This window comes from Poecilia mexicana, unplaced genomic scaffold, assembly GCF_051168715.1.
Source record: "Poecilia mexicana isolate PSO_F unplaced genomic scaffold, ASM5116871v1 scaffold_3, whole genome shotgun sequence".
Classification (NCBI taxonomy): domain Eukaryota; kingdom Metazoa; phylum Chordata; class Actinopteri; order Cyprinodontiformes; family Poeciliidae; genus Poecilia; species Poecilia mexicana.
Window position 1 is genome coordinate 16,939,864 of NW_028263372.1, and position 26,606 is coordinate 16,966,469.

At 36.0% G+C, this 26,606-nt stretch overlaps 1 protein-coding gene across 3 annotated transcripts in view; it reads right to left on the minus strand.

Moving 5' to 3' along the window:
• The window catches only part of gpc6a (glypican 6a), a 189,995-nt gene extending 167,672 nt beyond the window's left edge, over window positions 1–22,323 (minus strand). For all 3 annotated transcript variants that reach the window (XM_088004242.1, XM_088004241.1, XM_088004243.1), the window contains exons 1-3: window positions 21,553–22,323; window positions 18,278–18,360; window positions 579–644 (exon numbers count right to left, since the gene is read on the minus strand). In XM_088004242.1, the coding sequence (XP_087860368.1) occupies window positions 579–588 (10 nt within the window). In that variant the 5' untranslated portion in view covers window positions 589–644; window positions 18,278–18,360; window positions 21,553–22,323. The remainder of the gene's footprint in view (window positions 1–578; window positions 645–18,277; window positions 18,361–21,552) is intronic.
• Between the last annotated feature and the right edge of the window lie 4,283 nt (window positions 22,324–26,606).

Genomic DNA, 26,606 nt, shown 5'->3' on the forward strand with positions numbered 1-26,606 from the left:
ATGAAGCCAATTACACCAACTTGAACATTTTAATAATCTGTATCTTATATCAAACCACACTGATATCAAAATTATGCTTTTCTGTACAAGTGCAGATTTATTAAGTGTAAATAAATATAAATTCAGAACTCATTTGTGTGTTTTATTGTATTATAGACGAGCTTTTTTCTGTGGCCTAAGCAGTATTCACTGATCTTACTTGTCTTAATCAACCTTGTGATGAATGAGTGACAAACCTGGAATGTGAACCATCTCAAAATTGCAAGAATAGGTTTCAACCCTGTAAAGCTGTTCATAGCAACTGGTGGCTAAATTCACGTTACAATGCAAAAACAAGCAAAAGATTGTTTTAATCTGATCTTAATTGGTTTAAAGCGTGAATGTTCTAATAGATCCCTTAGAAGCTAAATGGCCAGATCATAAATTTTATGAAAAAGAACAAAATATTATCATATAAAATATCAACAAACCACCACAAACATCAGTCAAACAACATATTTTTCATCATTCAGATAAATACCAACAGGGGATCAGGTTTCAGTCGTCAGCCAACTTCAACCAGCTTTATTTGGTCTCACCTGAATACATTTGTTCGTGTATCTCCTTTTCCAATGACAAGGTTGGCCTTTCCTCCTCTGTGAAGCCTAGAATAATAAGAGAGAGAGAAAAAAGAGCCATGCATCAGAACGTCTCATAGATGCTAGATATTCCTCTGACCTTTACAGATGCAACAGGGGAGGCAAGAACCCTGCCTGGAACTTCAAATGCATCATTTTAAGCTTTTGGGAAGTTAAAGATTGCTTATTCACAGATATGAATTGTTGTTGGGTTTTCTTGCTGCTCCTGCTGCTGCTGTTGTTTTTTTTTTTGTTTTTTTTTGTTTTTTTTTAACATGCAGCAACAAAATACGGATGCTTCGTATTGTAAACATAGCTGAATAAAAAGCATCAGAATGCCATTTTGAAAGGCTGCTGAACATTTCCAGAAGCCTTAGTTTATAAATATAATTTCAGGGACACCCTTACTCAAAAAATTAAGAACCTATACACAAACATGTAGCAGAAAGAAATGTGCAAATTTAACAGTGAAATGGAAACTTTCTTTTTGAAGAAACCATCCAGAAGCAGCTGTAGGCAGATTACACCATGAAGTTGCTCTGAATGTGAATACTTCAATTTTCACAGTATGGCGGCTTTTACATAACTCGGCCTCTTTTGTTTATTCATTGGGTGTGATTGCCTACTTGTTTTGTAACTGCAAAAAGTATCACAAATAATATACACACATTTATATATAGCAAATGTAATGCGTTCAAGGCATTATTCTCAAAGTTGTATTATTATGGATCAGCTGTGCTGTTAAACTTTCAGGGGATCTGCATTAGAGCAATTTCTCCCCAGAGAGTTAAGCTTTCGGCGATTATGCCATTAAAGCTGCTGTGAGCAATTAAAATGACCCAAGTACAACAGAAAGGAGCTTTCAGGGTTGGCAAAAGAAATCCAAAGAGCTATTATTTGTAGTATAAATTTCAACAAGACTTGCACTGCATTAAAGATTTACAACGCATTATCCATATTTCTGTTTTACTTCTACATGCTAAACATTATGGCAAATGCCCTTGAATTATATCACCATATGTATAATATCCTCAGCAGAAATTGCAAATGTGATGGAGGACCAAACAAGGAAAAAGTAAATAAAAATGTCCTCACCAAGAAAACAGTCTCCTTCACTAACATAAATACTGCAAAGTTATTATTCCTTTCCAAAACAACTAATAGAACAAGAGAAAACAAAGCTTACTGGAAAATAATATCCCACGTGTATTTGCATTACACCAAATTGCGTTACTGTGCTGTAACAAAGGGCACCAGACACATGAATTGACAGATACATCAACGGGAAGCACCGTTCATGAGAAAAGCTAATGCAGTTCTCTGGTGCTTAATGTGCCGGATGTCATCACAGTTACCAACTCTAATTTGAGTTTAGCAACACATACAGTAAACACTGCTGCAGACGGAAAAGTTGTTCAGAATGCTTTTGAAGTTCAGGGTTGCAGAAAAGCACTTTGCCGGCACCACTTACACCAAGATTGCAAACGATAGAAGCATTATATTTCGCAAAGGATCATTGCTTAGACACCATAAATACATTTGGAGATCATTCATGAACACACTTAAGTAATGGATTTGAAACAACTTGAAATCTTGAAACAACTCGTCCGAGAGAGTTCTTCAAAAATTAATGAAGAATCTTTGGCAGCTTGTTTGATACTGCACAGTATAGTTGCAGAAAGGGAAAAAAAAAAGTCGAAAAGGCTCTCAGGCAAACTATGCTGACTAAAGACCCTTACAAGCAAGGGTAATTTGTGTATATGTGCGTGTGCGTGTGTGTGTGTGCGTGTGTGTGTGTGTGTGTGTGTACATATGAGGGAGGGAAATAACATAATAAACATGCCTCACTTCTTATTTTAGGTATTAGTAGAGGACCCTTCCCAAAACACCTGAGGAGTCTAAAAGACCTGGAGTACTAAATCAAATCTGATAAAAATGATTAGGACAAACGTTTTAAAATCATAGCTTTAATATAAACCTAAGGGTAGCAAAGACGCTTTGTGCAGTTGATATGAAGTCTGAGGTCCGTCTCATGAGCAGCTGAATCTTACAGTTAGATGGTATAAATGCAACATGTTTGACTGTATGAAGGTTTTTTCCCCCCATTCGTTAAACCAAAGGTTAATGCATCAAGCTGAGTCCAGAATGGTAAACGTGTGCTGTGATTACAAATAGGCACAGTTTATTAGTAAGGCAGTAACTTTTTCGGGCATGAGGTACAAAATATTCATACACAGCCTGACATATGTGATTAAAACATAATTCAGAGTTGCTTGTTTGTGCCCTTTACAAACCATTAAGTAATTGCTCACCTGCTTTTTGCAAAATGCATCAAATACAATTTAATACACTTAATATGGACTCTATTAAGATCAGACCATTGGGCTTTAACATCAATTTCTCTGTGGTTTCTTGCAAATAACTTACATGTATGTACGTATGTTTCGTTGAAAATCTTTTTGCCCCATCTTCTTTGCCATAATATTGGCTCATAAGGCAAAAATGTCTCACCAAATGTTTCAGGTAACACCATGAGCTTCACTAGCTGCACCTTTTCTCAGTATGTCAGAGGTTTCTTCATCCTGAGTTACACTCCCATGTGGACGGAGTGATCTTGCCTTATCATAACAATTTCTATGAACTAATTTATGATTAAACTCATTGAACTTTTTTAAAAACAATGCAATGCAATGAATTTATGAGTTTAGAAAAAAATTGAATTAGCAATGATAAAAATGGCAATAATAATGCACATCGCTGATTTTAACACACAACTCTTATTGCTCGTAGTTTTTATTACGTTAAAAACTATGAAGGTTTTTAATGTACTAATAGCAATAATAATAATAGACAATCAAGGTATTACAGTGTCTGCTAATAAAGCATACCAAAAAAAAAACTATTGGAAAAAAGAACAAAAATTCTAATTAAATAGTAACCAACATGGTTTTCTGACCATAATCCTTAGAAAAGCTGTTTTTTTATTTTAACTGCAAATGTTGTTTCCCCATTTCTATTTTGATTTGTGTAGAGCTCCTTAAATGTGTCCAAAATATGGTTCCCAGCAAGTGCCTGAGCTGTAGAGAGCTCAATGGAAAAATATATGTACCTTGATGTATTGGTTGTTTGGTTTAAAAGCAATGTCACAAACATGTAAAAACAGCATTTATCCACACCTTGGTTTAAAGTAAGTATAAAGTAAGAGTGTTATTTTATGAGAGACACTCAAGATAAGGTGGCACTGCTGATATTTTTCCCAGGGACATGTATCAGCAGTGATACATGTCCCTATATATATATATATATATATATATATATATATATATATATATATATACCAGAATTGCATACAAATAAAATATTTAATTACATTAATTTCACAATAAAAGTAACACGCACAAATGAACACATAATACACATCTAAAAGTAACATACTTATTACATTTTTTTCGTTTTTATTTTTATATTTCAACATATTAAGTTTCCGAGTATAGTGTATATAGTTATATATATAGTCATGTTAGAGTTATTTGTGGTCCTACTACACATATGGCAGTTTTAACCGTGAGAAATTTCCCATCTCAGTTGGCCTAAAATTGGGAAGTAAAGCTCATCTTCAAATATTTATTGATACAAAGAATTATGACCTTATTGTGAAAACAGAAAACAATCAAAAAACGTTGGTCTTTGAGCTCTTGCTTGTCACGAGTGGCTCACATTCATATTAGCATAGTTTATTAGGCATGTTAAAGTATCCCTTTCTGTATGCATTTGTACAGTCACAAGTAACTGTACAACCAGCCAAGTCCAGAGGGTATAATATTAATATGCTGTTAAAACTGTTTTTCAAGGTTGTAAATTCTGTTTAAAATGTTCTGCTAACACCCTATTCATATATTAGACAAACAGAAATATAGATTAGAAAGTGTAAATAATGGAGGGGAGGCTGTTCTCCACTTGATGTTGAGCGAGCGATTCCTGCAACTGTCATAAATAATCCTCAGCTGTCCTGGATGCTATCCAAGTTGACTTCATACCCACAGCACTTCCTGAAACCTTCCCCTTTGGCAAACAGCTGGGATAAATCCATCATTTTCTATAGTTTTGTTTTCCAACCCTGCTGCTTTTCTAGTTTCCCACATTAGCCTCTGTTGCACCAAGCATTTATTTTAAGGACTATTTATCAAAGATCTAGGAGAAATATATGCTTGGAAAAAAATAACACAATTTTTCAACTAAGCTGGAGCTGCAACATTTTCTTGTAGTGCAAACATTTTGGTGTCATGACACTTCCTTCATTTTTAATTAAATAATTTCTGATAGCAGTGAATTGTGTGTTGTTTTAGCATAAGCTAAAGTAAAACCACATGAGTATAACTCAGGTTAAAGTGATGACAATGATCCTGTGATGTAACCTCAATTAAGGAAAATAGCAGATGTTAGTAAAATCATCTGGGCACTGAAAGTATTGTTATCAAGTTCTAGTGTACGTTATATAGAGAATTTATAAAACTTTAGATTAACCCTGTGTAACAAACTTGCTCCTCATATGTACAAGTCTGTGGTAGTTTTTTGGCAGACAACCAGTCAGTCCAGATTTTTTGTCAACTTTCAGTTTATATTGAAACAACATATGCACACCAATATAATCTTTACCCTAGCTTCATGTTTATCCATAAGCACACAAGGCATAAAGCAAAAATATAGTTTTAGAAGGAATATGTGAGAAGATTGTCACTCTCTAAATTAGGATGAATTATATCTATCCTATGAACTACAATGACTGAAAAATCACACGGAAATTTAGTCTTTCCATTTTATTTTCTTTTAAACACATTTTTGAAAAAGCAGCACACATTAAGCTGGATGTAACAGCTGCTGGACTGAAAAAGCGAAGCTCGTTATTTAGATTCATTAACGTAGTGCATTTAGACTCTTATAAATAATGTGAGAAACTTCTGAAACACAGTGAGACAGCTAAACAAAACAATAAATGTAATGACAATGTCCTAATAACTTTCACATTGGGATATTGCAAAATATTTTCAGCCTTTAGGACGAACTGCATGAATATATAGGAGGGTGAAACTTGTATTGTAGAAATTAACAGAACAGAGTAGCGCAGTTCCTTACCACAGGAAGCTCTCCGACAACATTGAAGAACTTCGAAACGTGAATAAAGATGTTGAGCACATTAAAGGTTGACACATTTACGTGGTCACAAAAGCAACCTGACGCAATTTAATGGGTTAACATTCTTTCAAGAAAACTAATGCATGCTAAATCTTAAGAAGCAACCATTTTTCTCTGGCTTATGGGAAGTAATTAGAGTCTTTAATTACCCTTTAAAGTGTAATTACAGGAACTGCTTCTTTTCACACAAACTTTCTGAAAACCTGTTTTTCACAAAAAAAAAAAACAAGCAATTCCAATCATAACTCTCAAAGTGACTTCCTTCAACTATACAAGTGAAAAATGCCATCAGTAAGTGTGAGCTTAAATAATCTTTTTTTTTCTGCATTTAAGCTGTTGACAGAAAAACAGGGATAATAAAGCTCCTCTTTGAGGACAAACCTTTCTGAGGTTTATCCAACGCTCTCGTTTGTTGCCAGAGTTTCAGCAGGCTTTCTGCTCATTGACAGTTTTCCTCCAGAGAGCAGGCCAGTATGTATGAGCCACTGCTGAGGGATCAGAGTGTGGCCTGAAATTAACTGGATATTGATTCAGTGCAGAGCAGTCTCCATGACAGCTATTTGAAGGTAGAATGCAGAGATAGTTCAGGAGCATATTGCTCTGAATTCAGACCAGAGACTTGGAGTGTGTTCATTTGGCCATATTGAGACAGGGAATTTTGGCTAGCTAGAAAGCTTCCTAAGGTCTTCAAACACAAAAACGACCGATATCACATTATGTGGTGCTTTCTAATCTATGCCATATTTGCACATCACAAAATGCTTTCATGCAAAATTAGTAAGCGCACCAAATAATACATCTTAAAATGTTGTCCAACACACTTAAATATATTACATTTTATAAGGACAAAGAATTTATGAAAGGTTAGGCTCAAGAGTAAGTTGGTTTAGAGAATTGTCATTTGCTTATAAGATTTATGGGTTACATATTTTAACAAACTTTACAAACTAAGTGAATCACTAATATCCAATGACAACAACTGAACTTTTGGCATTTTGGCTTTCAATCAAATTGTTATTGTAAGCCTTCCAGACCGAATGGATCAGCAATTATCCAGACAAATTTGCAGTACCGTACTTCCACTACACTTGGCACTATCTGAAAAATTCCAACGGTTTCTGAAGGGGGACGTTGCGCTTTCTAGCCAATATTGGGGTTATTACGGTAATGTCATGCCCCGCTGTTGCAGGGAGTAAAATTAATCTAAAGGGAACTCTTTTAATAGATAGCAAATTGTGAAAATAACTTGGTATATATATATATATATATATATATATATATATATATATATATATATATATATATATATATATATATATATATATAAATGGGCAAATATATTTACTCACAGGACATTTAAAGAACCGCGTAAAATTAAAATAAGCAAAAAATATCCAGGAGGAGATTTGAAACTGAGGTATAAAAGGGTTAAACAATGTGATGTCCTATATGCCTTATGTATTTCACTTTTAAAATGTTTATGGTCACAAATTAAAATAGCATTAATTCTTATTATGTGTCTGAAGTTGAAACCTGCTTCAAGAATATTGAAACATTAAAGAAAGTAAGAGGACAGCCAAGTACCAACTCAAAAGTTGTTAAAGAGAGTATTGATTTCTGGAAGGGAATCGCAAACTCAGGGATCAATGCACAACAATGAAGGGAAGAAAGTAATGTTAGCTCATCCTACATGGTTTTATACAGAAATGTGTCCAGTGAGAAGGAGGAAGTAAGAAAGAATATTGTCTCAGTGTCTTCAAAGTCCAAGTGACTGTTTCTGACATCTTACCCTTGAATTTAAAAGAGAAAACAGAAACTTTAAGCTCATCTGTTACAAGTTCAGGGTTAATTTGTACGTTTTCTATCACAAAAAATGAAACATTGACAAAAAAGTTGTTTCAACCTGCTTCTCTCAAAGATCTGCTTTAAATAGACATAACATGCAAGAACACCAGCCATTTCGTAAGTGAACTGCATGCAGTGTGTCGAGCACAGTGACAGTCAAATGAAGCAGAGGAAAGTCTTGCTTTTCTACACGTCTTCAAGCTGTATTTTGTGACTAATGTGTTGTAAGCTGTCAAAATGTAATTTCAATAACAGCGTCTGCAGAAACATTAAAACTTAAGAGATTATTGTTGGCAACGCTACTGTGATAGATGGGCAAAGATCAAAATACCGAAATACAATCAGAAAGTATTTGCATTGAATTGTCGTATTGCTATTTGGCTCGGACACTGAGAGAAAAAAACATTCTTCTTTTGCAACTAATTGTTGTGGTTAAAACAACACAGGAAGACTGATTGAAGAAAGCAGTTTTAAGTTGATTTAGTGTTGTAATCTGCAGTTCTTATAAGTTTTGTTCTGGCAAAGGGCTTATATAAGCCAAAAATACCCCCTCAAGAAAATCTTGACTTGTGAAACTTCAAGCTTTCTAACACCATAAACTGTGGTCACTTCAAGGGTCTGGATGTTGCTAATTCTGGAGTCTTATCATGAACTCTGGGGGAGGCTTTATCTAGTCCCTCTGTGATGTGTTTTTTTGCCTTCCTTAAAGCCAAGAGTTGATCAAACTCCTGTGGGAAGAAATGTTTCAAACAGAAACTACCGTTCTGGTGGGATAGGAAAAACATCTAACCTCTTCACTTCACTTTTCCACTTCAGTAGATCTGCATGAGCTCTTTGGAGACTGTAAGAATGTTCATTCTACCCATTATTATGTTAAAAGTCTTGAGCTACAAATCCATTAAGAAAGTAAACATTAGAACAGTTTTTTTGTTGTTGTCAACAAAATGTTATTTTAGAACATTTTTACTGACACTGCAAGCATGACTTTCTGCTGCTCCCACATAATTAGTAGAAAGGCCTAATTTTGATTAATTAATACTATCAAGATCTGTTGGTTATTTTGCAACCAAAAATTAAAATTTTTAAACACAGATGCCACTAGCGATGAACATAACATGCAATAAGATTGCTGTTGCATTAGGATGATTAACAGTTGATTTTGTTTACATAATTCACATGCAAGTGCTAATGAGGATATTGTAATTTCAATAGCCTACAAATGGCCACAGAGATGATTCAAGGAAAATCCACTGATTCAGTTTACTGTGCTGTGATTTGTGAAATAAAAATGTTCACTCAAGCTCACATCCTGCTAAACGTGCTATTTTCATAGTGTAAAATTAGCACAATGTATATCAAAACTGTCTGCAAAATCCTGGTAATTGGGTTGTTGCTGAGTCGGTATCATGGATGAGTTGCGCAGTGACAGCAGCCATTAACTTGTGTACAGAGGGCACCAAGCTGTCTGTGGGCCTCCAGGGAAAAATGTCAGAGCCTTTTAGTGGAAGAAGAGAGCAGTGATGGAGCACCCCACCCTCATGTATCTCCCACTCAATGAGCAGCTAGACCACTTAAAGAATGCCAATGATTGGCAGCCCCAAATCTGCAAATCTACAAACAGCTTATTGCACTCCTGAAATGCTTAAATAATAAATGCCCAGCAAAGGGAATGTTGCAGTGTCTAGCTACTGCGCACGCCATTGACGCTATTAAAAATTCTGTTGTCACTGCTATTATAGCGATTTTTTTTTTTTTATGGATCTGTGGTTTCCTCTTTGTGTTGTTGGCCCCCTTCCGTTCGTGCCTGTTGTAATGAAGTGGCAAAAAGAACAGCTACGTTTTCACTTATAGTGTCAATGCAAAATGCCAAGAATTCAAATGAAAATACATAAATTTCACAACAGTGCGAGGAAGTGAAGGCTTTCAAGCTCCTGCATTTTTAATTGCCGTAAAAGTGAAAGTTACTTGAAACATTCTGTTCCATTTACCCTGTAAAAAGTCCCAGGTGCCAGAGTGTTTCTAGGAATCAGGTATAAGTGTCATGAACGGTGTTACTCACACCACAGATTTGTACAACCTCAGTGCTTTGTAGACAGACTGGTATCATTCACAACTTTGCAGCAGCAACAGTTTCCAGGGAATGCTTTGTGCTTTGACATTTTCCTTTTTTTTTTTTTTTTTACATAAATATTAGCCTATTTTTTGACATTAGCCAGAATGTGTTGCTACTTCCTAGCGTGCTAATAAGTATGTTAATTTTAAAATGCGTGAAAGAAATTAATTTCCAGCTGGGATTGCTGAAACAAATGAAACTACTTTATATTTTGCAGTAGTCATCTGAACAATAATAAGTTACATTATGCATGAGGTTTTCCTTTTTTATCTGGTTGAGGTTTGTGTTACTGCCTTCATGCAGACTGTCCAAATGCATTGAGCTTGTGTTTGGACAATCTACATCGGATTCCACTCATCGATGAATTTCCCAATGAGCTGGACAATGGAGGACAATAGTTCCCCATATTAGCATGATGAAGGGTGTGTGAGCGCAAAGCAGTTATAAAAATAAAAAAGTATCCAATAACATATTTTTGTTTTCTTTTTTTGTTTTTCTGTGTCATTACAGTCTCGATACAGAACCTTTGATGGCCTGACTGATAATTACAAGACAAATATATTTTGTAGATTGCGGAAATGATTACCCTAAAGGGGATTTACAGCACTTTCTTTAACCAGTTGGTGTCTAAATGTCAGCTTGTTCATATTTTGATAAGCAAAATAAGAATTTCTTATATTGCAACAATTAAAGGAAAAAAAAATTAGAACACAGTATTTTCATTTCAGTTACTGCAAACAGTGTCTTACTTTCTGACTCTGGTGGTGCAATAGTTAATTTGCACAGTAAATCGAATTTCAGATGTGATGCAATATTTATGAATAACAAAAAAAAACTCAAGGCCAGGGCCAAAATGCATAAAACTCTGTGTAGTTTGACTGAACCTCAGAGCAAAGGCAAAAATCGACAAATGTAGCTTTTACAGTTCTATAAAGCTGCAGGCATTTATTTACTGTCTAATAAAGTTCAACTCTCATGAATTATTTTGCACATTCACAAGCCAGATTTCAACTCCTGTTTGGGTCATAAAGAGATTCGGATGCTCCTCTACTTTGTGATTTAGATGTTTAAAAAAGAAAAAAAAAACTTTGCTCCACAACTAAAGAGGCATACAGCAAACACAAAATGCTGAACACAGTTTCTGCAACTGTATAACTCAGAAGCTCATCAATGGGAATTAAGGACACATTTGCTTTGTGTTGTAGTCTCAGTGTCATAACCGATGTTAGTACTTTCACAAGCAATATTCTCTAAAAGTTTTTAAATATAATAGACCAAAAGGACAGCTTGCAGTGACATCCACAGCTTATCTGTAAGAGATGAACGTTGAACCTGTGTAATGGACGACACAGGCTTGTGTGAAGATGATTACCAATCAGTTCAAAATAAAAGCCTAATGCTGACAATCCAAATAATGCATTGTGCACCTGGAGTCAGAGTTAAAACAAAAACATAAACATGATTTACTTTTCCCAATACCTCCACATTTTAGCTTCAGAAATGCATTTATTACATTTTTTCACCAACTGTATTTTTTTAAATCAATTTTGTAAGTTATATTTTTTCAGAAACATCTGACAGCAAATTATTGCATATTCTCTGTAAGCAGACCCAATTGCTTTCTTTTTCCTTTTACTATACGAGATTCAGATTTGTAAAAATCATATAAAGTGTTAACACTGGAAATTCCTTCTGTATTATGCGCCATATTTTAATGAGGCATTCGCAACAAATAAATAAATGAATAAATAAATTTAAAAAATAAATATATAAATAAATAGCGCTGCCTTGTCATATGTTCTTCCAGACAATCTCTTTGAATGCAAAACAGCTCCACAGCACACAAAGGCGATTAGTATGCTGGCAATAGCCATACTTTTAAGGTCATTAGAACAGATAAACACATGCAGCACATTTGCAGAATGCTTAATGCCAAATTGTCTGCATTGTCTCAGGGCACAGACAGCTGTGAAATGTTCATCAACAGGCCCAAGTAAGTCTCGCATTATTTCCATTTAAATGGCAGCACAAAGAAAACCAAACCACAGTGTTATTCAGAAAAGGGAGCAGGCTTTAGGCTGACAAGATTAGCTTCTTTATCCTCAGCCTCCTACTTTACTCTCTGTGTCATGCTGCCTAAATAAGCCTTTCCTCGAGCTTTTTAGAGAGAAATACTAAACTGTGGATTCTGTTCAGTACACTGGGGCAACTTCAAAGGCAATCTCATACCAACTGCATGACATCAAACAAGTTCAGCCATTTTCATTCATCCCTGTAGAGCGTACATTATCTGAATTTGATCATCTGCTTAACCGGTTGTGACTTAATGAGAGCTCAGGTGATCAGAGGTGGCTGACATCATTTTTATTTATTTTTTTTTTTCATTGATGTCATACTGTAGGTGGAATTGGTGCTGTTAATAAAATTACGATGAGTTAATGGTAGTAAGCATGACATGAAGCCAAAATCCCCATGAGAAAAAATGTACAACTTAATGAATCTTCTGTTTTTCACTTCCTTTAAAAACAAAAAAAAGGTAGTACTAAATGATTACTTTAAATCTGAATCCGCAAGGGTCATGTATAATTTGGGCTTTAACTGTATTAAAATAATGTGCTGTTCTAATTGAGAGCCGTCCGTCCATCGATTGTCTACATCTGTCTATTCTTGCAAGGTGACAGGGTGATTGGTGCCTACCTGCAGCAGTGATTGGGTAAAAGGAGGATGGGCTAAAAATCCATGTAGGGCAATATTAGGATGCATAGAACAAAAAAAGAAAACAAAATATTAAAAACCTTCTTGTTGAAAGGCAACAGTGCCACTGTGCAGCCGACTGTGCAGCCCACATCGCCACACAGCAGTGCAATTAAATGTACACATAAATTCAAAGAAAATCATCTTGGTCATCTTTCTACAAACCTTGAAGAAGCCAAAGGAACATCAGCCATTCATAAAACAAAACAAACAAACAAACAAAAACCCCAGCTGAAATCCTGGGAGAAATATTTATATTTTTTTTAAGACCACTTTGTGCTGTTGGTCTAAGGCAGGGGTCCCCAAACTTTTCCCTGCGAGGGCCACATAGCTGTTCCTTTCTGTGGTCGGGGGCCGGTCTTAGTTTTTGCAGAAAGAAACCTTAGAAAATTCTGGTCAACGGGGGGGGGGGCGCGACACATTCTCGGGGGGGTGGGTGGGTTCAAATGTTCTGCATTTGAAACTGTCGAGCGGGGGGGGGGGACGACACATTCGCGCTTTTAGATAGATTTTTACCCAGAATGCAAATGGAAAAAACCGTGAGTGAAACGGTGACTGGGACTGACGAGTATATATTCCACTGAGGGAAAGTAAGTTTCACATTTGCTCAAAAGCCCCCTGGTGGTTGAAGAAAAATCCACATATAAACCGGAAAATACAATATATGAAAACATTGAATGCTCTCTGGTATGAGCAGGCGGGCCGGATCCGGTATTGTTCAGGGGGCCGGACCAAATGACGTGGCGGGCCGGATCCGGCCCGCGGGCCGTAGTTTGGGGACCCCTGGTCTAAGGTTTCAAAATGCTGATTTAGAAATTTCTGGAGGACTATAAACAACAGTGACAATTTATTAGTCTTTCTTTGTAGTCTGCAGGGGACTTTTTTGTACAACCTTGTCCACATGTCATGTTTTATTTGGTAAAAGATTCCACTTTCCACTTCCAACTACAGAGGCGAGATCTAAAGTGGTTTGTTTAGGTTCTGGATAAATTGTTGCAACTTGTTATTTTAGATTTTTATTTTTTATTTATTTTTACATCGTTTATTTCCTTTTAACTCTTCCTCTAGTTTCTTTTTAAAGTTCATTTGGCTATGATTAACAGTTTGACCTCAGTCACATGAGGTCAAACTGTGACATATATATCATTATAAATACTGCATATTTATATAATGATATATCCATTTTATACACACAAAATAATCTGATGGGAAAAACAAAGTCATATTTTGTCATTTTGTCTTATCTGGAGGTGATCTGATGAACAGAAAAGGAAATTAACTCAGAAAGCAATAATTCTCTCAAACTCTTTTTCACCATTACATTTAAGACGGAAAGTCAATAAGATGCTCTAAAGTGCAGGATCTTCCAAGACATATTAGTAACAGACAGCCAAAATCAAAAAACGCCTGACATGCGGTTATCATCATGATTTTATCAATACAGTATCATAACACCAAAACAGATTTAATCTTTGACTTTTTTGAAATGGAAAAGCTATTCTCCCTGTGTAGTGGCCTTGTCTGCTATATGGAGAGAGAACTCATAGTTTGAAATTCATTAGATCTCATCTTGCATACACCGCTATTAAATTGTGATATATGTTTCAGCATTATATGACTGGATACTTAAAGAAGAAAAAAATGAGGTAATGACAAGATTAATGAATGTGCCAATGAAATCAAATCTACCTACCAAAAAACAACAGAATGATGGGTTAAAGCAACCAATGTGGCAGCAGAGATTCATATGGGGTTCAGATTGCCACAGGCTGCTCTCTTTTGGGGTGTTTAAATTAAAACAGGAACTTTAAATACAAAAATATCACATTAGTCCCATTTAATATTTAGCAAGAGTTTTTTCAGTTTGCTTCTGTAGTGTCTGTGAGTTCAAGTCTGCCTCTACAAGTTTGACTTTACAAATAACTCCTACTTCTTCATGTCTGTTGGTAAAGACACCATGTCTTTATTCACACCTGTATTAAAGCGTATGTCCTTCAACATTTTATTCCAGCAGAGCCACTAATGCTCGCATTGCATAACTCACATCTTGTGCTCATCATCGTCTGGCACCAAAATATTTATGTAAGAAAAAAAATGTCAAAGGGGGGGAACAACTTAAAAGAGGAAATCAAATATTGATTCCTCTTCACATGAGAGCCATTATTCTGGAGAGGATAGACTACAGGCATCAACTCTTAATGAAGTGTCAGGAGAGATGCAGAGATGCCATCTGGTGGTCCAATTTCAGCCAAACTGGTAAGAGAAATGCGTTCTCTCTGCAAGAAGCACAGCTCCTGTGATTGCTGTGATCCTCTCATAATGCTACCATAGGCTGCTCTCTCTTGGTAAAAGCTGGCAAGCTGCTTTAGGGAGTGCGAAGCTCCAGAGTCTAGGTCATGTCAGTTTCAAAAGTTTCTTGTCTTACAACTGATACAGTGACTCATAAACCATTAGATAATCTACATCAGAGAGTGAGATCAGATTGCGTTTTTTTTTTTTCATCAGAACAGTGATGACAGGGGTGATATAAAGATATTTTCTAACTATTGGGAGGTTTGTGAATTTTGGTAAAAAAATTAAAAATAAAAAATCCTAAAAGTCACACAAACCATTAAAATGTCACGTGCATCTTGCTATTTGAGTTGTTTTTCACAGAGAATTCAAAGTAAGACAGAGTAGTTTAACTTCTTTGTTTAGTGCTACAAGAGAATGGCTTGTGTCCTGAGTTTTACCCCTTTCGGAGTCTACAAAATGAAAACAAATTTTGACAAAAGACATGCAAAAAGCTGCCTTCTGGGGTTTGACTCAATGCACTGCTTGTACACAAAGAAGAGGGATGTCAGATTCCCTTTCTGGACCTTTTAGCCCTTTGACTCAATGACTGGCTGATGGATTGATGGGTGGATAAAGTAAAATAAAGTACTGACTTGTATAACAGCATCCTAAACTTGACTTAAAGTCAGATTTGTAATAACTTTTCCATATCTTGTGGGAACTGTTGAGCTAAAGCTTGTCTTAACTTTGAAAACTGATTCATGGTGCAAAAGCTAATAATGATCTAAGTTTGTTATGCTATGATTTTCAAGCCATGTTTTGAATGAGCATAATCTGTGCAGTCTACTACAAACTGGCTTTAAACACAAAGATTATATGCTGTATGCTTTGGTGAACATGGTGAGTGGAAATATGCAAAACAACACAATTCAGAGTTAGCTATCGGCTGACAACACACTCTCCCTAGGGCAGACCCAGTTTGCTCACAGGGATGCTCAAGTTGACGAACAGAATTATGCTCCACAGATTTTTCACAGATTGCACTCTCTCCATTGTAATTTTCTTGAAAAGCATGACCTGAGCACACCAGGCTGCTGTCCTGGGGTGTCAGGCTGCTGTTTTGCTGATAAGTTACTTTGCAGTGTTCACACTGAGCAATTGCCCTCAGTTTACCTCTGTGAAGAGAGAGCTCTCGTTTGCTGAGCATCTGTAAATGAGAAGAAGTTCAGGCCCACATCCAGGAAACTCTTTGTTGCAGAATGAGCTTAAATCCAACCCTTGGATTGGACATAATTTCCCGTAAACATGACTAGGCAATGGCTTTTCAGTTTAAAAGCCCTATTGAGCACTTATTAAAAATGGCTAGTTTTCTCTCAATACCCAACTCACATTACCTGCTCTTTCTAAAGTGTTCCTTAAATAAGAGAATGAGATTTGTTGTCTTTTTTTTGGCTGCCTGGCTGTCAAGCTGGAATACCATGAAGTCAGAAACTCAGAAAACAAAATGTGAGGTGGAACAATGATAGAAAAATGGCAACAAAATCCTTGATGTCTTTTTGACAAATGATGCAATAATGCTCATCTGAAAAGGTTCTGAGCTGCCTATGTTGTTTTCTAAATCTTAAAAACACTTGCTTTGCATGTGTTGGATGCCTCCTTGCTGTATGCAAGTGCACAATTTAATTTTTAAAACTACAAAAGCCCAGGGGATGTTTTTTTTTTTTCCCCTTAGGTAACACAATTTTTGAAAAGGGTCTAGCATCTCTATCTTAATGACTGTCTGTTTGATTATCTCTTACCAAAAGACCATGCCTTTCTGATTGGCCAGTCATAATCATGTTATTGGTCAAGTTCAATCAGTAAAATCATCTCCCAAATGCTTCTTGATGTTCTCTGAGTCCGCACAAGGTATACATTTATTGTTTTTGGAGCAACATCCTTGGAATTGTGGCTTTCTTAATTTTTATTTTTGTTTTGATGGTAATGCATATTTCCTGAACTAGTAATGTCAGGCCAAGAGTGATTATCATTCCCTTTTAATAATGTTTTGAGTCTTCATGATATTATCATACTCAAGTAGTACAGTTGTGACGTAAATTAAGCCAGAAGTTTAGTGATTTGGCCTTAAGGCAGATTAGGAATGGCCCATTTTTTTGTTTGAGTTATGTCAAACGAGCCAGTAGGCAAGCATTATGCAAATGTGTTACATGGCAATCTGAATTAGTAATGGAAGAAAAGCCTGGACTACAAATGAGGTGTAGCAGGCAGTTTAGGTGCAATGCCTTCTAAGGAAAAAAAGACCTTTTATTTGAAACATTTCTTAACTCAAAATTTTAAAATGCAGGGAAAACTGAATGACAGCATTGAGTATAAACTATGGCACAAATGTTTCTTTTTTCACTTTGTTTTAGCTCCCTTTTGTATTTATTACATTTATCTTGGTTTTAGGTATATAGGTAGGTGCGCCATCCTACATTTTCTGATAGTGACCATCTAAAACAGATTATTCTGCCACTTTCACATACATTTAATGTATATCTCACTTTTACACATTTTGTCTATCACACAGTCACATTTATTGTGGAAAAGTTCCTTTATTTCTGCAACTCAATTCACAAAGTAAAATGTATATTATATTATATATATATATATATATATATATATATATATATATATATATATATATATATATATATATAATCCCACTATGACTTTCTAAGTCTTTATTTCTGTTAATTATGATTTTATGCTTACAGCAAATGAAAATGCAGAACAAAAAGAACGTTTTCAATCTAAAAATATATAATTGTAAGAAAGGCAGAAGAAATTATGGCTTAAATTACCCTTAATCACTTCTTATTTTATTTTACCCTTACAAATGATGTGGTTATACCTGCTAAATATAATTTTAAAGCTGTTCTCGTTAAAGATGGGTTTTCAGAAACAAGTGAAACGGATAACGATGTTTTTGAGAAAATGTTATAGTCTATTAATTATTGCATACCCAAATCTACATGAGGAGTCTTGGAAAAAACCCAAGAAGCCCAGTCTAAACAGCACTATGGTTTTACCCAGTGTTTTTCAGTGCACTGGTGTTGTAGTCCAATGTTACTGCTGTTATGATATGTACATTTTCAAACATTTACAAAATGTTGGTGAAATCTTTTGTTTTTCAGGTGGGAAGAATGAATGGTTTACTCATAACCGTGTGCATAGATTACAAGTCAAAACACATGGTTTTAATTTGTAAATGTAACTATTGCCCAGGAATACAAAGAAGATAAATGAAAGGACTCCAAATGAACATTTCAATAATGTTAAATTTACTCAAACAATGATATAAAATGTTAACATTTGATCAATAGTTGATTAACTGAAGCTCAACAATGTGCTTTGGAAAGGTCTTAAATGCTTATGTCTTGATAGATATAGCAAGCTGACAAGTGTTTTGCGAGATCATATATCTACATCCTGCCTTTACCTGCAATAGACTGGCAAGATGTCCCGATAGCCCGTCTCTCGTCCGTTGACTCCTGGAGGTAGACACCAGCCTCCCTGACGACCCTGCAAGAATAAGTGTGTTAGAGAATGAATGGATGGTTGGATCCTGCCTTTAGTAGAACACAGAAAAAAAAAAATCATGCTGTGAAAAATAGCAAAGATTAAAGATTCTGTCATAAATATGGGTTAAGTGCTGAATCATAGCCTGGTAATACCAGCCCTTTGTTCTATGACATTTGCTTAATATATATGGACTCTCAGCTGTTGAGAAATGATTGTTTCCTGGAGGCTTTAACAGTGGTGAAGTTTGAAACTTTACCCAATCACTAACATTTGTCAGTGATGCATGTAATACGCCACTTCAGTGCTATGAAGCTTACCAGAAATTGGCTGCGCTGTAAACAACCACCCTCCACTGCGATGACAAAAGTGCCTACCTGAACGAGGCGCTGCTATGTAAATTTGACATTTGGAAGAGTAACCGACAGACTGAACAGCTTTGTTTACGTCCTCCAGTGCTATTGCTAAAACTACAGACAATTTTCAAACATGGCAGAAAAATGACGTCATCGTTCATAACTTCTCCATCTGATTGGCCCAGTTGAAATTCTGCCTGAGGAATTCAAGTCAATGGTGAAATTATTGACTTGAATTCACAGATTATGCTTTCTCTCAGCTCATTCTAGGTGTTATTTGAATCAAGCAGAACTGCATAATAAGGCAATGGCAGGCTAACTGAATCAGGGTTGTTTTCTGAAAGTATTTAAGTGTTGTGAATACTATTTATGTGCAACATTGTATTTGAAATGGACTTTTACTAAAGAAATATCTCTTTAGAGTTTAAGTATCATTCTGTTTGTTCATACAGAGTCCCGCAGTGCAAAATAAACACTGGCAGATTTCATTTTCCGTGCCCATGTTGTTTTCCAAGCCTACTAATTGCTGTGACCCGCACCATTGCAGCATGACACAGAGTACTCAATTTTCCAACATTAATTACAATCGAAACCATGGCAAGTAGTAATTTTACTTGTATTCACCAAGCTGTACAATTGCCTTCCTTCTTTGTGTGATGAGCGTAAAGACAAACTCTTTTGGCTTTAGTTAAATACTAACAGCACAATCTAACAACAAAACTTGTAAAACTCAAAACCCCCAACAGGGTTGTCATAAACTTAAAACATTTGACAAAACAAATCTAAACCATCCCCCCGGGTAATTTAACATATATACTGCATAATGGACTGATCAGCTGCATATTACAGTTCTGCTTTGTGATTGCTCCCATTAGAGTTGCAAGTGTTTTAACACAGTCTGTGGTATTGTGTTAATTAAGAATTCCATCTGCTTAGGAGCCTCTGTGCCCTCTCTGTGATGGAAAACAGCCTTTCTGCAATATCCTCTGTGTAATCTCACAAAGAAAACCAAGACTGTGTTCAATCAATTTAACTCATGAAATACTGTCAGGATGTGATGAGCTAGAACAATTTAATGTGTTCCCTTTCTCCAACATTACAGAGGGCACCTATCTGTGTGAGACATCCGTCTTTTACAATAACAAAAATAATAATTTGCATAATTTGCAACTTTTCCCCAGTTGAGTTGGGATCTTTTACTGCATCCAGAAAAAAAAAATGCTTTTACAAAGTGACAATTTCCAAGCATGGACACCTGAAAGGACCAAGAGTGGGCACAGTGTTTGAACACCTGCAGATATGAATACAGTTGTGCACAAAGGATTGGAACACTTGTTTTTCACCAATCTACATCTTATTGTGAGAGTAAAACACCATTTATGCAATCCACCCAATCGGACAATAACTTTTCAGAAGACAGTTTTAAATTAGCAGATATTCTTATTTATGTTTTCCTTCTTTTCCCTAGGGTGTACCAAATCCCATGTACAGTATTGCAATAATACTCAATATTCCAGGTCAATATAAATCATAAAAAAATTACTGTGGACAGATAGGTTTCATTTGATTTTTTTCATTCCTGACATCCAAAGAGAGGGTAAATGTCACTGCAGGTGGCAGTTTGATAAACGAGGAGGTCATGAAAAAGCTCCACAGAGGCCTCACATATTGACCAGGAAAATTGGTGGACCACGAGCATGAAATTGCTGTCACAGATCAATGGCTACTAATCTGCAGACGGGACGGATTCAAATCACAAGACCTCTAATCAATGATGATTAATTTGCCACAACATTCACACTTCCAGAATCAAACTGCGAGATGTGAGAGAATAAGTCATTGTCATTCCAAAAATTAACGGGTGAATGAAAGACTTTGTGCATTCTCAAACTTACCAAAATGATGGTATGAACGCAAAAGCTAAAAGATAATTTGTAATGGTATACAAATTCAAATGTTAGCCTTACATGATTGGGGAGCTGACAGTTGATGAATTAGGTGATCATTTACCTGAATGATCTGTAATGAAAAATGCTAATGGTGGGCCAAACAGGACAATGAGCTGTTTTAAACTGCTGCACTCAATCATGAATATTGACAAGGGCAAAGTGTTTGGTTGGTAAATTAGAACTCGATCTGAGGAATCCAGTCTTCAGTTTTTCAATGTAATCAGCTTCAGAGAATATACTGTCAATTAAAAATGTGCAATTATTATGCAAATCATATATAACAATAAATAATTATGTGGGTGTTGTTCATCAGATCTAAGATTAAAATAGAACTGTTAATGCATGCACAGCTTCTTTGGGTGTTCACACTCATCACGTCATGTCATGACAGGAATGACTTCTTTCAACAGTTTAGTGGTGCAGAAAGTATGTCATAGAATCATAAAGCTCAGTAAATATTTTAGAAAAACTAACAGTGCACCTTTTAAACAATCCACAAATTTAGATAAAGCTTGTACAAATCAATGAAAGGTGAATGCCTACTGGTTCAGATAGGCCAAGAGATCCAACAGTGTTCAAGTATGCTATCATTTGGGACTGCTTTTTATTTCCTCTTCTTTTTTCCCCTCACTCCTCAATAATCTCTCTTTTTCCTCCTCGCTTTCCTCCCTCCACTCAGACTTATTTTAATTTCCTCATTTTCCTCCCGTTTTCTCCGCCGTCACTGATGCTTTATCACTCGTTTGAGCTTGTTAACCATCATAAGCTAGGCTATTAGCCTAACAAGGGACCTGTTAAAAACAGGCTGATTTTGTGCAAAGCAGGGAAAATTTCACCTTTCATCTTACAAACTTGAGCTCGTTGAACAAGTGCTGTGATAAATGACTTACTGGCTTTTTTTTTTACGGTTTCCTCAGTGAGTAAGTTCTGTTCATGGAGATACAGACTAGACAGCAGCTAGCTCCTGGTAGCCCCACCCGCGGTTATAAAACGGTAGGCGAACCAAACCATTTAGTGCAGGGGTGTCAAGTCGGTCCTCAAGGGCCGGCATCCTGCATGTTTTAGTTCTCTCCCTAGTGGTTTTAACAACCTCATCAGTAAGTTAGTGTTCTGCTTAGGCCTTCTAATGAGTCATCATTTGATGCAGGTGTGTAAAACCAGGGAGAAAAGTAAAGCATGCAGGATGCCGGCCCTCGAGGACCGATTTTGGGCACCCCTGATAGTGGAATGGTGGGCAAGACGATAACAATCTTTCAGTAATTAAGAAACACGTTCTAGGTTTATAATTTGCATCGCTTGACTTCTACTTTTATTGCAAAATAGTATATTTTTAATCTTAACCCCTCCTCCCGCCCACTGCTTCTGCTTATGCTGGTTTCAATTCCAAAAGAAAAAAAAATAAAAATCATCTTCTGGTGTGATGGTATATGGAGCTGGAGATCGTCATCCTTCACGTAGATTTTAAATTAAAGATGTGTTTGCTTGAGGTTGCCATCCAAGGCATAGACTTTCACAACATTAAAGCTTGTTCATAATTAGTAGATCACATAAAATTTCTGGAAGAATGTCATACTGAGGAGTTTGAAACCGGAATAAAATGAGCTTAATTTATTTGCTTATATGTGTAGGTCTTTGTTTTTGTTAGCAACTTCTGAATAAACTTTTCTTCTCACTGCTTCCTGCATGATTATTACAGAATAAAGAAAACAGTTGAAAGAAATCAATTTCATATCCATGTTGTGCCTATCAATTCTTTTTCACATTAACGTGTATAATTCATCAAATTTGGGCATTAATGACCCCACAAACATCCTCATACAACTAAATATCATATCAATAAAAAGTAGTGAAACGAAACATGGAAATTGAAAACAGTAATAATATTTTGGCTCATAAATAAGTATAGAACCTAAACAGATTATTTAAATTCAGTGGTTTGACGCCACAGCAAAAATGAGCACAAACTTATTGCTTTTTATATTTTGTAGAATCACATTTCCTATTTAACGACATCAGTGCTGAATGCAATTACCAGACATTATGTAGTGAGGATCAGACAGAGCATGACACTGTAAATGAAAGAAAAATAATTCAAGATCCAAAATACTGGATCAAAACCCATTAGAACAAGCAGTAATGTAATGAAGGGCTCTTTGGGCCATCTATTTCATTTGAAACTAAGCTTCAGCTAAATGACTGTTTTATCTGGCTTGAAAAAGCCATAAAATCCATGTTCACTATCATCATCCATCTGAGATTGGAAATTGAGTAAATTAGTATTTTGTTTACCAAATTGTAGCCATCCTGTGTTCACTAAGCGTGTTTGTGTGTGCTTGTTTGTGCCTATAAATGTGTTCCCACATTTTTTTTAAGATCAGTAGACAAAACTGCAAAATCCTATACTATGTGGAAAATTATTGCACAAGGTGGTGGTGAACAATAACTGGTCTGTGTCTCCCTTCTGCAGACTGATTTCACATTTCGAATACAATTTCCATCTATTAATGTATGTAAATATTAACTTAAAAGTTGTCACACTGGTATTTTAGAATCCCTCCACAAAATAAATCTGGGTTAAGATTAATTAAAATATGGATCCTACTTATTTTTGAATGTATTTTTTATACTTTAACCTAGTTTTATCCTGCCAAGATTAACCTACAGGAGATAAAACCAATCGTAAATTGTACTCAGTCATATAAAATAGCTTTTAGACATGTTTACACTTTCCAGATATTGTTGGTTTAAGCCACACTCTCCAAGACTACAGAACCAGCTGGTGTCTTTTTTTTAGAGCAAGTTAAATATGAAATCAGTGACACTTTGTGGCAACAGCAGTTAAAAAAAAATGATGTCAAAGAAGTAAATAATTGTGGTTGTGGATGCCTGGTTAAATAGTGGATCTAAAAATGTTGAAAAACACCCTTTTATCATAGTGACACAAGAATTCCTGTTATAGGTATGTTTATGTGTATCTGACAAATACCAGATTATAAATGGTCACAACAGTTAATAGATACGGCATGCAATGACCTTTTCATGCTGTATTAATTTTAAGGTGCTCTGCTGCACAGAGACTTTTGCTCTTTTACATTCCCCATAAATGCAGACAGTGAAAAGCACTCGAAGTGACAAAAGTGTGATATTCATGATGACAAAAAGTTTTACGATGTGTAGCTTTATTTAGATAAAACGTAGTTACGACTTATCTTATCTCTCAGAACATCTTCTGAGAGATGCTCAGAAGATGTATCTTTTAACGAAACAGGAAAGAGCAGAGGCATCTCTAACAGCACACAGACTTTATTGGACACTTATAGTGACCTAGTATGATCGCATCAATCAGAGATAAAGCTGCAATATGTTTCTGCCCTCCCAATATAAGCTGCTAGATAAACATCTGTCTTTGTTCTGACTGTTGGGAAAACAAAAATAAATAAATAAAAAACAGTGGCGACCACACTTTTTAAATAATTTCTTACGAGCAAGACGCAAAAATGTGTACATTGTCAGATGTATAGCATTTGGGTTCTCTAGTAAGAATTTGTAGAGTGAAACTAAAACTTGTAAGCAGATCTAATGTTGATGTTATTGGATTGTGATCAGTGCTGTCATGTATCAACATAAAGACAATGCATTCATCAATCCATTGTATGTGACTGCTTGATTTAATTGAAGGGTTTTATTATTCTGATTTTAAAGAACAACACATGGGGATGTTGTGGTGTGGGCTCCTATTGTGACATATTAGCTTATTTCATATAATTATGTACCACTACTGAGAGTTTTGTGCTGGTGACAACAGGTTCTATCCATTCTGTGTGATGGATGCGGTGGTTAGTGCTTGATATCTGTGACATATAAACTGACTGAAATATTCCATCCCTTGTCTCCCGGCATAAATAGGAAAGCGTAACACTGTCCTCATCGTATGACTCTCATGACACAGGGAGGAGGATGCTGTTCTAATGTTGCAAACGCTGCTGTAATGATCACATGCAAGGCAGGCTGGAAGTGTGTTGCACTGGAGAGCTCCCTCAGATATCATTAGCTGCTGTGCTGTGATGAAGAAGCAGGAATAGGATCATGTGATCCTCTCCTGAGACACTATTAATTAATAAGAGCTTTGCTAAAGAGGCCGTCCTCCACTAAGGCACTCCATGCTATCTCAATGGGAATCGATTTGCGTCTCTCTTGCTGCCAATGTGTCTGCCGGACATCTTTTACAGTACGACCCTCACGCCATGGGCCGTCTATGTGTCTGCTGCCGAAGCGCGTGGAGCCAGATGACACCTTCAGATCCAGGGATTATATTTCATCAATGGCCTCTCTGCTTCCTGTTGGACTTGCACTGCACTGTACAAGTCGCAAGTTTGACATCACAAGTGTTCAGGTGTATTATGTTGCAGGGGAAATTCAGCTGTGTTTTGTCTTGTAGGCTTAAGGAGCCTGTTAGTTCGACAGCTTAGAAGAACTTTAACACTTTGGCCTCCTGAATACTTCACAAGACATTTCTTATTTAGGGCAAAGCTAACATTTGTTCAGTAGTAAGAGGATGTTGACATGGTTAAACTATTTTTTAACTCTCCCATTATTCATCAGAATCTATGAGAAGAATTCAGAAAATTAGCCCATAAGGTGAAAAATTTGTTCTGTTAAATAAATAAATCACTGTTACAGTGCATAACAGTAACACATACAAAATGCAATTTTGAAATCAGGACAAAGAAGAGCAAAACAGGCATTTACCATTTGTCCTGAGAATGTTTTTAAATTTCTTGGCTTTGCTCTAAGTTACTGACTACAAAGAGCGCACCCTGCGGAGATGTCGATCAATGTGCTCTCTGTATGTCATCCTTTCAATGGATTAAATTGACTTCGACAAACCTGTAAGTGATTTTGAAGACTCAGCCGTCATTTCTTGCCCTCCAAGATATCACTCAGTGGTTGAAAAAAGTGCACAGAGAATCTGTAATGAATAAAAAGGCTCAAATTAATCTATTAGAGACCTTCTCTCTCTAATGGAAAATACACTAATAGACCTTAGAGAGGTCAAAAGGCCAATGCAGGGTAAAGCTGACACACAACTCTGTTATTTTCCACAATTGTAATATTGAGAAAGTACAGTTAACACACTTTCTCAACAGTGTGTTAACTGTAAACACATTACTTTATCTGGGATGGCTTAAAGAGCAGTTCATAAATGCACACTGCAAAGACATTAGCATATAATTAGGAAGGCACTGATGCTTTTAATTATTAAACACAGAATATTAACTATGTTTCAACAATTAGAAGGGATAGCTCTTAAACCATTACATTTATTGCTCTTCAGTTTCATTTTAAGCACAAAAGCATCTTTTAAGTCTAAAGAATATCTAAATAAAACAAGAAAAAACTTTTTCATAATTTTGTCTCAGTTTTTTAATTAATAAAAACAGTCATATAAGACTTCTTTTTTCTGTACTCATTCATAGAGATTTTGGGTGACGTCGGCACAGAGACAACCCCATGTATAAGATCCCAATTAACCTCAAATGTATGTTTTTCTTTCTGTGTGAGGAATGTAGAAGACACATACATGCAGATGAAGAAAGTGTAGTTTCCCCATTGAAACGCTCTCCATTAAAACCAGCAACCATCTTGTGACGAGTACTGCAGGGCCTCATAAGCAAACAATATTATCAGAGGTCGTATTCATATTTGTGCGATTATGTAGCATTAAAATGTTAGAATTTGTTCAAACAGTTTTAAAATTCCTGGGCACTTTTTCATAAACAGTTTTAATGTGCTGACTTCAGCTTATTGACTGTAGAAGTCTGTGAAACGGTGAATGAAAGGTTTTCTAGGTGTTTTGGTGAAGGCATATATTTTTAAGCATATACTGTATCGTGTCAAGATACAGGGCACCGAAAAACTTTTGATAATTTTAGACACAGAACAT